The 13,535-nt window shown below is 41.5% G+C and overlaps 1 protein-coding gene across 1 annotated transcript; it reads right to left on the bottom strand.

Moving 5' to 3' along the window:
• Positions 1-2,712: 2,712 nt before the first annotated feature.
• LOC127652455 (riboflavin-binding protein-like) lies at positions 2,713-12,977 on the bottom strand. Its single transcript, XM_052138615.1, has 6 exons — positions 12,841-12,977; positions 11,043-11,220; positions 10,706-10,802; positions 10,471-10,599; positions 10,209-10,305; positions 2,713-3,881 (listed from the first exon to the last, which is right to left on the bottom strand). The coding sequence occupies exons 2-6, from the start codon at positions 11,197-11,199 to the stop codon at positions 3,528-3,530; spliced, it is 834 nt and encodes a 277-aa protein (XP_051994575.1). The 5' UTR covers positions 11,200-11,220; positions 12,841-12,977; the 3' UTR covers positions 2,713-3,527.
• Between the last annotated feature and the right edge of the window lie 558 nt (positions 12,978-13,535).

The raw sequence follows: 13,535 nt of genomic DNA, 5'->3' as shown, positions 1-13,535 counted from the left end.
TGCACTTTTTATTTCTTTTTGCGCGTATACATTTTTTTTTTTTTATCAGAGCTTATTATTTTTATTCCTGCTTATTATTTTTGGATCCATGACTGCAATACATTTGACGGGATTTTGATCCCATAGTTTTGTCCCACTATAATCAAGACCCCGTGATTCAGATGACGCTGTTTGTTCAGCTCCTCCATCCTCCACACAGAACCCCTCATGATCCTAAAAGTGTGGAATAGCATCATTAATCTAATGTATATTAAATTGTTTTATTCAAACCTGTTCTATTTGTGTACTGCATCAAAGACCTGTACCCTACTTGATCCCTATTGTACTCCCAACACAATACAAATCCAAAATACTAATTATTTCAATATAATATTAACTCTCTTCTCTCCTCTTCATGTCTACTACATTCAAATATTACATGCTCAACTGTTTCTTTTCCTCCACAATACTCACATAAACCATTTTCATGTACATGTATTTCATGTATTATATACAGTGATGAATTCAAGCCTGAATGTCCAAGTCTTAACCTACTTATATAACCTCTTCTTTTCTATTTCTTCCACAAATGTTAATTTTACTATCTACCATATTAATGAATCTTATATAAATGTCTACCCTTACAGTTATTATCCCAAAACTCTTGCCATTCTTTAACAATATTTCTCCTTATAATGGATTTAATATCACCTTTACCCAAAGGAACGCCAACATCCTCTTCTTTAAAGCTAGCTCATCTGTCACAGTCTGTCTCCCTCATGTTATTTTTAAGTTTTTCCCCAGACTACATCTCCCATAGTGCACTGCCCTCATCACTTCCATCTGCTCCTCATCATCCTCACCTGTATTCCATTCTCTTATTTAGCTCCTTAATACCCTCTAGTTTTGTTCATTCATTTGTAAGTCCTTGATGTGTTGTGTTAGCATGTTTAGCTTTATTGGTTGTTCCACTCCAGCGATTATTCTTAAAACATTGAAAGTATTCTCTCCTACATCTCCTCTCTTCCTCTCCAAAAACCCAACGATATAGAAGGACTGACCTTCCTAAATGGATCTACCGCCTGCAGTGGCAAGCCTCCTCCTCGAACAAGTAGATCGTCCAGTTGAGGATCACATGCGTGAGTTTCTCCATATCACGAATTTGGTGCAGTATGATGATCCTGCTCTGGTGAGTTTCTTCAGGGCTGGCCTGAATGGTGCATTTAAGGAGCTGATGCCTCCGTCCGGTCCTCAATGGACGATCGCCAACTACTTGGAGGTGGCTCTGCAGCTCTGTGGCTCTCCTTTCACTGTGGGTACGGAAGATGAGGACTTTGTATCTCCTCCCACATTGGACACCAATTGGACTCCCTGCGAAATCATGGTCTAGGGGAACATCAAACCCTCCGACTCTGCCTAGACCCTCTGAGCTCTGGACACTGCCTTGGCCCTTCGTTCACATTCTCCCACCTTGTCACTATGTTCCTTTGGCTCCACTGTAGTCCTTCAGCCAATCGACATCTCTGGGGTCCCTCCTTCCTCCAGCTATGCTTTGTTTCACTGAGCCTCCGGCTTCACCGGGGACCTCCTTCCCTATGGCTCCACCTCTGTCCTCAGATCCCCCAGCTTCGCCTCGCCTCGGGCTCCATCTCCCTTGTCTCCGCCCCATGTAACCATGCACACACCTCACCCTTTTATCCTTATCCAATGCCCAGCCTTCCTCCAAGCGTTGCTGGATAGATGTTTGAGAACAACCAGAATCCACCAAAGTGTGAGACTTGTTGCTTGAACCAGCCATAGTCTGATTACCAGTTCTGTGCTTTAGCCCACTACGCCACCACATTTACTGGTAAAGAAAATTGCCAGATCAAAATGTACCAGTATGTTCAAAAGTGTCGTGCTCACACATGACCTCTCAACTGGAAATTGTAGGTCATTTTCTGGAAAATGCTGTTGGTGAACGTGACTAATGACAGATAATTTAAAATGCTGTCCGTCATTTTGACAGATAAAAAAGAAACGAGAAAACAACTTTAACATTGTGTGTGTGTGTGTTGTTTATTTTTGCCTAGTATTATGCATTTTGGGTGATCCGATCACAAGAGGGCAGACGTTATCACCATGTACAGACACATCACCATTTACCCCTGATCGTAATGTGTAATCTCTTTTGACCACATCTGTTCAGATTTAGAGTGTAATGTCTCTGATTTTGTGACAGCACACATCAATAATATGTCATTTTACTGTAATATTGCACCAAAATGGATAAGAACAAAAAAAAGTGTGAATAAAATCTCCTCACCGTATCTGCCAATTATACTTGCATTTACAGTAATCTAAGATAGCATGAGATTTAGAGCCGAATTCTCAGTTATTATAGTGTAGTACTGGTTTTAAATGAGCTTGTAATCTGCGTCACTTTAGAGACCATTAATATCAGGCACACTGAAGAAGGTCCGTGAAGTTCTTCAATCAAGCGGTTATTTCCTGTTTATATCCACACATAACTGGAAGGGTGAGACTGAGAACCTATTGTCCACCCTAAATGTCAAAATTAAACCGTGCATAGTAAAATAATTTTGAGAATTGTCGGGACATACTTGTGAAACCAGGATGTATGGTCACTTAAAATGATAAAGCTTAACTTTCTCAGATGGGAGGAGAGGGGCTTTAAAAAGATCATTTTAATTTTATTGATCTAAAATAAAGACAATCAGAGATCAGATTAGAAACCATTTTTACTCATAGCAGCCACAAAATATTACAGCAATTTCCTCACGTATACATGCAAACAGATAACCAGCCAGTTGACGCTGCTATTCAGGAAAAAAGACATTTCCAGAATTCTCTCACAGTATTTCTCAGCTTTACTGTGTCTTCCGGCGTTATACTCATATTCCACAGACAGCAGAGCTCAAGAAATATTTCATGACAGTTGTGATCATTGTGTATTTTCACTAAAACACCCTTTAAATACACCTACACAAAATATTAACACAACACACAGATATGATTTACAGATCAGTGTGTTTGTAATATCGAGAGAGTGTGTGTTACATCTACAAGTTAATCCAGCATCACTACTGTAATTGATTTAAACAACCCAAACATTTCAGTGTTTAACTTGTGCTACAGACTTAAATGATAGCTCAAATCATGCGGAGAAGTGTGCTATTATTTTATGAAGTAATTAAATGTATAATTTTAATCTAACGGATGAGGCACCCACCTAGTAACTACCCAGAATACCTTAGCAACCACCCAGAACACACTAGCATAAACAGGATTTCCTAGCTGACTATGTCATACAGACTGTAGAATAACTGTGCAAACCGTAGAACACTAGTTTACAACAGTTTGATATATGTAATGATGCTCAAAGATGAAGTAAACCATTTTTAAAAGTGGTTGAATGAGTTAATGTGGGGTTGAGTTATTCAGAGGACTGTCAAAGCCTGACCTACATTTATAGAGGTTTTTACGCTGTATTCCACAACATTAAATCATTCAGCAGATCAAGAAAACCAATCTAGAACAGACGGGTTCTAGAAGCCACTTCCGCTACCCTCTGTATCACTTGCCAGTACGGAGCGTTTCCTCAGCACTGTGATGTCATTGCTCCTCCGGGCCTGTGGTGGCACTGTGTCGCTGTGTGTTTGAGGCTGCGTGGGGGGGCAGGGAGCTCGGTACTGCCACACGGCACTCTTAGTGGTGTCCAGTTCTTCTGGGTCATTCTCCTGAACCCTCAGGGCTGCGATTACCTCCCGATCTGAGGGGCTAAGGGTCAGACAGCCACAGCTATGACCTTCGACTCCGTCTTCCTCACCGGGATCATCTTCGACAGTCATAAAAGCGTCGCTCCACAGACTCTCACAGAGATCTCGCCCATGCTGATACATCTGCCGGACAAACACAGAGTTAAGCCAGAAATATACTTTACCCATTTAGTTACACATCTCAGTTCTCCAAGGGACGATAAAGTACATTTCAAATCTCTGTGCAATTAAACTTTGTTATTATTCAGGTAGCTAGCTATAAACTTGTCAAAAGTTGACCGGCGGGTCCAAAGGGGTGCGCTATATCACGAAAATTGTTTACGCTTAAAACTTTAACATTAACGGCCACTGTTCTGACTGGCTAACATCGTGCAACTCCTCGAATACAGCCATTTTTTAAATTCAAAATGAAGAGAACGAACCAGCTCCACAACATTATAAAACTACATTTCAGGGGTTACACATAATGCACATCCAACACATTGCATCTGAATATATGAAACTGTTCATCTCATGCACAACTGTTAACACTCACACCATGTCTATGCCGGACACGAGAGTCGTGTTGCATGAAAAGGAATATATAATATATATTATGATCAATGATGCTGTTTACCATGGAAGCGTCCGTTGCTGCGCATGGCATTGTGCCGACAGTAAACAGATGTCCCGTTCCATTTTGCGCCGCATGCGCTGGTGCTACTACTGCCAACAACACAAATAAATGGTTTAGAAAGTTCATGTTTGAGAAGCATCACACCGCGTCGCGGCTAGGATGCGGCACAGGTATCAAACACGGGGCACGTTGATGCGGCTCAGGTTGCAGACAGTACAAACAAAAGTTACCAAGGTTTTTCCCTTGTTTAAGAATGAAGAAGGCTTAAGTAAATTATCTATGTCCTTTGAAAATGATTTGAGTTGAATTTAATGGAAAGTATGTGTATGAGTTGCGCTCCGTTGTGCAGCAGATGTTTGAGCAGCTTCCGGAGTTGTAGCTGGGCGCCACCGATAGACACAGTGTGGCGGCGGTGGTGTGCTTATCTTCATTGAAAACAGCTGTTTCTAGTTTTATAATGCACATGTCGTCTGCCTGACACGTCCAGTGTGCGACCCCCTTTAGTTTGAGCTTCTAGTCCACTCAGAGGCCGAGATATTCAATGAAATAATGAGGGTGGTGCATGAACTGAAAATGGACGAGCACATCTTTGAGGGCTAAAATGCGTTTTGAGCACCACCTACATTTTAGATCTGTATATTGTGATGGAATGTGATAAAGAAAAAATATATATATATTTTTAGTGCCACCTAGTGGAATAAAATGAGACCTTTCAAAGTGCGATACAGTGAACAAAACCAGAATTACATGTTTACAACAAACTATAATTTTTTTCAAAATACTCCAGAGTTTAAGGGGTTACTAACTTGCTCAGCAAGACTGTATCTTGAGTTTTTTTCCTTACACTAATGCTACAGTAATTAAATATTAAGACTATATCAGTTAATTACATAAAACTTAGCATAATGAGAGAAAGCAGAATGTTTAGCACTGATTTTCATTGATTCACACACTCTCTTTCTTTTTCACATGTACAGCATGTCAACTGTGACAAATGATGACATGCACAAGTTCAGTGTGTGTGATTGTGTGTGTGTGTTTCATAGACAGTTGCAGCTGCGTCCATATCCTGGAGTGATCTTCACACATTCTTTCTCCTCTTTGTTCAACTTTTTCTTTAGCGGTGTTTGCTTTGTCAAACATCACTGTGACTGTCGCTCACAGTGCTTTGAAGTATTAAACATTCAGTGTTTGAGTCTTCCTGCCTCATTTGTGCTCCATAAATTATACCTCAAATCATGTGTCTTATTGGGGAGAGATGTGCTGTTACTTTAGTAAAAGATCAGACTTATGATTTTCAGTTGATAGACAATAAAACAGGTGAAGAAAATCCCATAGACTAACACTGAAGGTCATATGTAGAGACCAGAATATCATAGAAACTTGAGGGTGGACTCCTCTGAATCTTTTGACTTTATCCACCCAGAACATCATAACAATCACCTAGAGCAGTGGTTCTCAAATATGTCCTGGAGGACCCTCAACACTACACATTTTGGATGGCTCCTCAATCAAACACACTGATTCAACTCAGTAGCGGTTCTTGTATGGCACCCTGGGCGAAACCCGCTTCAGCAGCCCAGCAGCTTCAGTACGGGTGTGTTGTGAGTTATGAGATGGCTGGTGGAGTTGAGGGATGCGTTGGGGATGGGGTGCGGGCAAACCGCAATATACCGCCCCGTACAGCTGCCCATGTCCCCATGCCTAAATCCGCCCCTATTCAACTCATCAGCTCGTTAGTGGAAACTCCAAGACATAAATGGGGTGTGTCAGAAAAGGGCAACATGCAAAATGTGCAGTGTTGGGGGACCTCCAAGACTGGTTTGAGATCTACTGACCTAGAGCACCCTAACAACCACCCAGAACACCCTAACATCTACTCAGAACATCCTAGCAACCACACAGAACACCATAATAACCACCCAGACCAACCTGGAAGCCACACAGAAAACCCTAGCAACCAATTAGAAGACCCTGACAACCACTCATATCCCCCTATCAACCACGTATAATACCGTAACAACCACCTAGAGCACCCTAACAACCACCCAGACCAACCTGGCTACCACTCAGAACCCCCAAACATCCACTCAGACCCAGTAGCAACAACACAAAACCCCCTAACAAACACCCAGGACACCATGACAACCACTCATAAACCCTTAGCAACCACCCAGAACACCAAAACAAGCACCTAGAGAACCCTAATAACCACTCAGAACACCCTAGCAACCATGCAGGGCCCCCTTAGCAACCATTCAGTACCCCACCCAACCACGCAGAAGACCGTAAATCAACCTAGAGCACCCTAAAGACCACTCAGAACCTCCAAGCATCCACTCAGACCCCCTAGCAACATCCCAGAACCCCTAGCAACCACACAGAACACCTGAACAACCACCCAGAATCCCCTAGCAAACCACCCAGATCACCGTAACAACCAGTCAGAACTCCCAAGCATCCACTCAGACCCCCCTAACTACCACCTAGAACAGGGGTTCTCAACGGGATGGTACCGCCACCCATGGGGTGTTTAAATGATGCAAGGGGGAGCTGAGAACAAATTAGAAGGGGGGCATTAGGTTACAAATGAGGGGTGTTTATCAGTCATATATCAAATTGATTGTCAATAAACTCTGAATATTAGCCTTCAAGTTCTCCATTATACGGGTAGGTATGCATTTGTACCACGGTTCATCTGATTCTGAAGTATCTGGTTTTGCAGCGTCAAATAGACAGGTGGAGTCACATCCTCGGCTAATGCACCTGTATGGCTCTGTCGGTGGATCCGGCTCAATAGGCAGAGCTGAGGCGTTTTTACTCGCAGACCGGTTCAAGCTCTTAAACTTGCAGCACTGCAAGAATCAGTGAGAAGCGGAAACCATTTGAATTTGGCACAGAATTCTAATTACTTTCTTGCTGGATGGCAGAGGTAGTATAAATACATACAAATTGTGCCATTGTAATTTAACGTGGTGAGTAACGTAATTTTTCCCACCATGTCCGATATTAAAATCAGTGCGACACACTTTGCAAAAGGCGTGGGCATTGTCGATATGGCTTCGAGATATGAACAGTAAATTCTTCCATCCAGCTGTTTATAAATTTACATGTATATTTAGTTTTTTCACTGGAGCACCACCTGAGACTTCTCCTCCCATCTACCAGTGATGCTTGATTCAACTTCCCGCGTCTACTACCAGCACAGATATCAACAGCACAACTGGGTTTTATGAGGTGTCGGTTGTGTAGTGGGATGCGTCTACAAGATCTGGCAACTGGACAACCTTGGAATAATATATTGATGTGATTATTTATATAACGAGGTTTGGACCATACAAATTACGGGAGTTTCCTGGGAGAAATAACAACATGGGACGGGGTGAGAAATATGGGAGACTCCCGGGAAAAAACGGGAGTGTTGACAGGTATGTACTATGGCCTTGTTACAAATAACAATAATTTTTCGGGAGTGAAAGCAGGGCTGGATTGGTAATCTGGCAAACTGGGCATTTTTCTGGTGGGCGGCACTTTGGGGCAGATCAGGGGCGGACTGTCCATCGTGAGAACTGGGCCGGCCAGTGAAATGGGCAGACAGGGCTACTATAAGGTACAAAATGGTGCTGCTATATGCCGAAGGGGACAGCAATATGCAGAAAAGGACAGCAACATTTTATTATTATTTTCTGTCTTCGCATTATAATTTTATAGGTCCCAGATATAAAGACTCCAAGTGAGGACAAGAACATAAGCGTGGACTGTCTGAACCACTCTCGCCCACTCTCTGTACAGAGTGCAGGGTGTCAAGGGCCTCTTTTATTCAGGTACTAACAGCAGCGCCTCACTCAATCTCTCCACCAGTCAGTTCCTAACAAAATAATAAAATCTACCTATATTATTTTTGTTGGCTGATCAAGTTTACACCCATAAAATTGTCCGCATTCTTCCACCATAAACTGTAGGGGCGAAAGCTGAGTCTTCAATATGGATATAGAAGAATAAAAACTCTTCTATATCCATTGCAATAATCAAATGAGAGAGAGTTTACTGATTGTTCTCTGTAGGTTCAATAGGCATCACAAGTCGATGAGATAAAAAATTATTAAAATGAGAGAAAGACAAAAGCAAAATGATTCAATGAAATCAGTAAGTGCAGCACAAAGCTCAGTCAGAAAATGCACAGTTAAACAGATGTGTTTTCAGTCTGGATTTAAATGTGGCTACTGTTGGGGCACATCTAACCTCTTCTGGAAGCTGGTGCCAGCTGCGGGTGGCATAATAGCTAAACGCTGTCTCTCCTTGTTTTGAGTGAACCCTCTGTATGTCTAACTGACTTGATCCTAATGATCTGAGAGGTCTGTTAGGTTTATATTCAACAAGCATATCTGCAATATATTTAGATCTTAGGCTATTGAGTGATTTATAAATGGGTAATAGTACTTTAAAATGCGACTGGAAGCCAGTGTAAAGACCTGAAGACTGGAGTAATATGCTCAGATCTTCTGGTTCGGGTGAGAATCCTGGCATTCTGAATGAGCTACAGGTGTCTAATGGTCTTTTTGGGAAAGTCGGTGAGGAGTCCATTGCAGTAGTCCACACTACTGGTGATGAATGCATGAACAAGTTTCTTGAAGTCTTGACTGGATACAAAATATCTAATTCTATCTATATGTTTGAGATGATTATTGAGTTGATGCGACTACTGAAACTAAGGTCTGACTCCAAAATGACACCAAGATTTCTTACTTTGTTTTTTGTCTTTAGACCCTTGGAGTCAAGCTATGTATTCACCTTTTGAATTTTGCCTTTGTTGCCAAATAACCTCTGTCTTGGCACATCCAACTGTTAATTTCATCAATGCGGGGAACAGAAGGGGTCTCCCCCGCCCCTGGCAGCGGTTCTCCCGCTCCAGGCGGTCGGCAGCAAGCCCCTCCCCACTCCAGGCAGTCGGCGGTCTCAGACACCGCCACGTTTCAGCGACCGGTAGATGACTCCAGGCGGTTGGTTAGGAGCCCCTTCTCCCCTCGCGGTCGGCGGCCGTCGTCCTCTTCCAGGCGGCTGGGCTCCTCGTCCCCTGGCAGATGGCCGCGGCTGCTCCGTTGGGGTGGACGGTAGTGGCGAGAACTCTACTACGGTGTATCGCTCCTCCTTCCAGGATATCGACACCAGTGTAAAGCAGTCCATGGAAAGGAGGAGGTGAGAACCGGCTTGTCAATATAAATAATATTTTAATGATAAACTTAAAAGACTAAACACACACACACATGACGGACATGTCCGTAAACTATCTCTCTCTCTCCTGCACAATCCTCCCCAGTCAGTCAGCCTCCACAGTCAGTCCCTTATCAGGCTTGATTAGCCTGATAAGGGACCGGGTGTGTATGATCAAGACCTGGCCCCGCCCTCCGCCCTGCCACAACAGGTTTAACAGGAGTGGTGCAAGAACTGAGCCTTGTGGACTCCACACGTCATGGATGTCCACTCAGATTCATAGTTGCTTATGTTCACATAGTAACCCCTCCCAACTAGATATGACCTTATCCAGTTGAGGACCGTCCAATCTGTCTAGGAGAATGTTGTGGTCAACAGTGTCAAAAGCAGCACTGAGATCTGATAATACCTGCACTGATATTTTGCTTGAATCAGTATTTAGCCAAATATGATTTAGGATCTTTATGAGCACTGTTTCTGTGCTATAATGCGGTCCGAAACCAGACTGTAAATTGTCCAAGTAGCCATTTGAGATTAAGAATTTGTTCAGCTGATTGAAACCACCTAGCAACATGCTAGCAGTGAGTTTTTCATGGGAAGATATCTAATGTTGTTTAATGTACCTGTTGATATGGTACACAGCTACCAGTGCAGTTCTGTCCACGTGGATCAGTGGTCCAGTCTCGAGCACACGTCATGTCTGTTTTACAGGCCTTGTACCTGCAACAGTGACTCTGATAAATCATGGTCATATACGTTACAAACAAACAGAAACCAATACTTTCAAAATCAAGACCATTGTACATGCATTCATATCTAACAGCTAACTTAAAAAAATGATGCACTATTTCTAGGCTGATTCAAGATAATTGGGTGTGGTCTCACCAATCTCTACAGAAGCTGTGGCACAGCGGCACCGCCTTCAGGGAGGAGTCATGTTGTGGGTGTGGCCAACGAGCAGCATCGGGTGAACAGCGATAAAAGCAAACAACTCGCCTCAGGAAAGACTCACAGCTACAGAAAGAGAGAGACTTTCTTAGTATTATCTGCACTTTTATTTGATTTGCCTTTTTTTGTCTTTTTTTCATCAAACAAAACCACTGAAACTGTCGTGACTCACAGAGGGCTCAGAAGACCACACTCATCCCAAAAAGAGTTCTCCACACCGGACACAAAACCAGAAAGATCCAGAATATCAAATTCTGAACAACATGAATCTGGAGATAGAGACAGACAGATCAATATTCACACATTGGGGCAAAATACAAACTCATACCGTCCCAAGAAAAAACAAACAAACACTGTAATTAGTGACCCTACATGGCCATTTTTTAATTAAAACTTTTAATCTGACCTGAATGGAAACTTTACTAAAGACTGATGATACCGATTTTCTTTTTGCCATTGTCTAGAACAAGTTTTCATTGTATAAAATATATTCTAAAGTGTGCACACACTCTCGCTGTAGAGGGAACACTCCTTCAGATAGGGCTCTGGACTGGGCGTGGCCTTGTGTCTCCCATCCTGCAGACACGCCCCCTCATGACTCATCACAGCTGCAGCCAATAGACTCGTGAAGTGGGCTAGGCCAAACAGTACCGTTGATGTGCCCATTTTCACCCACAGTTTTTTCAGCTGCAAGAAATTAAGTTTTTATTCAATTTTATTGGTAAAATTAAAAAACATTATAAAATTATATAACAGTTGATTAATGTACATTCAAATATTAATGTACATCAAACAGTTGGTATCTCTGAAAAGCCAAGAGTGTCCTCTGAAAATACCCCAAGATTTACCCCCGTAGAAAAACTTTATTTAACAAATGTACTTACAAATGTAAATTAATTCAGGTGGATAATGACCTTTAAAGCCGAATTTATCAAATATGATACATAAAAAATTTTATATTTTAGTTAGTCTAATGTGCTAAAAACAGTTTGATATACAAAATATGAAAGACAATTCTTTCATATTTCAGGCTTTACAGGGTAAATGAATATCAAAAATTGATAAAGTGAATTAATCTGTATTAAAGTGAATTTACTATTGCATGTTTGTTTGTTTGTTTATTTCTCTCTCTCTCTTGCTGATCTCTACCATGCTCAGACATAGCGCCCATTGGGAATTGGGCATTCCAAATTGGGGAGAAAATACAAAAATGCTAAAATAAAAAGTCTGCAGGTTTATAGCATTTTGACACGTCAGCAACTCTTCTTTTTCCTCATTAATGTGAAAATGATAACGAATAGGAATTGAATAGTTCTCAGGAGTGCCAATCCTTCTACATTTGTGACTATTATTATTATTTCTGGGTTGAGTATTTAAATTCATGGTTTTTAAGAGCCTTTGTTCTCCAACTTTATCTCTGTGTCTAATTTAGAAGCATTCTAGATCTAAGAACCTGTAGGTAAAGTTAACCGTTATTGTTATTCTTCCTGTCAAAATGTGCACCATAAAAATCAATGACAGCTGTAATTAATCAATGCTGGCCAGTGACCAGGGTATAAGAGGGATAATCAACGTCAGGTGGTTCTTTTCCTCCACGTCCTGTATTTAAATACTTTAACACACACCTAGCCATGGATTATCCCACTTAACATGCCTTTAAGATCTTTGGACAAGTCATTATAAAACCGATAGAGCTGAGATTCCCATAACTGGATGTACATAAGATGCATAAAATAATACCATAAAATAAAAATTTAATGAACAAACGAATCAATCAATAAAACAACAAATCAGCAATAAAAAAATGTAGTAAATGAGTTTGTATATGGGTTTAATTTGGGTCCACCTGCTCATTTTAATACACCTTCAGCATATGCAGGTCACTTCACTCATCATAATACAAAACTGCTTCTCATATGAACACATTCAGTTTTCACTGCTTATTCTAAGAGCTCAATTAAAACCTACAGGCTGATTTCATGAAAATTAAACAACAGTATTGAACTTTTCAGCTGATTAAATCAAATCTCGATGTGTGTGTTTGTGCTCAATGAATCCAGACATTATCTATCCCTTTATATCTGTGTCATACAGACATAAACACACACACACACACACACACACACACACACACACACACACACACACACACACACACACACACACACACACACACCGTTCTGTATAAGAGGATGACAGTCAAACACTCCAAACATACACATAGATTTCCTCTACACATACAATAATCACCTTATGCCAAATCTTCTTAAATACAAAATGCCGCTTAATGTACGCAGTCCATCATACCTGATATTCGTGAAGTCCAGAGTCTGCTGTGAACGTCTGCACGTCTGATTCTCTTCAGTCCGAACTGCACGCTCATTCCCCCCCGAGCTCAGACCAAGGACATCTCGATGACAACGCCCCCCCTCCCTCTCTCTGTCTCTCAGACACACACAGTGTCGTTTACAATGTGCATTTGTCATCCGTTTACACTGGCAATGTGCAGCTATCACAGAGATGTAATAAAGCAAAATTATTATAATCGATAATATCTTAAACTGAGCAAGAACCATTACGAATAGACACTTTCATAATGAGGTATAATAACGTCACTTATTCATGTGACCTGTTTATAAAAGCATCATATAACATGTGCTGATGAGTCACATGCACCTGAAGGCCTGTTGTCTGGTGTTTGCTTAATTTATAATCAGTTTGAGCTGATTGTACACAATAGTGGGTTTAAATGGCCAATGGTCGAACAGTGATATAATACTGATTTATAGTGTACAATACAATTTCATAAGAGCACAGTAGATGTAGGGTAAATTAATGTAATCTGGCACATCCTGTAATGAAGTGTCCCACAATGTCCCCAGATTAACCTAGAGCACCCTTCACTTTGGTTAATCAGCCGCTGACCAATGCTGATAATCTCAAAATGGCCAAATATGAGCCAATCACTCTGACTGAGCAGCTTCGTCTGCTCAAAACGAAGC

This window comes from Xyrauchen texanus, chromosome 12 (genome assembly GCF_025860055.1).
Source record: "Xyrauchen texanus isolate HMW12.3.18 chromosome 12, RBS_HiC_50CHRs, whole genome shotgun sequence".
NCBI lineage: Eukaryota > Metazoa > Chordata > Actinopteri > Cypriniformes > Catostomidae > Xyrauchen > Xyrauchen texanus.
Note: the sequence above shows the minus strand (reverse complement) of the source record. Positions and strands in the feature narration are given on the sequence as shown.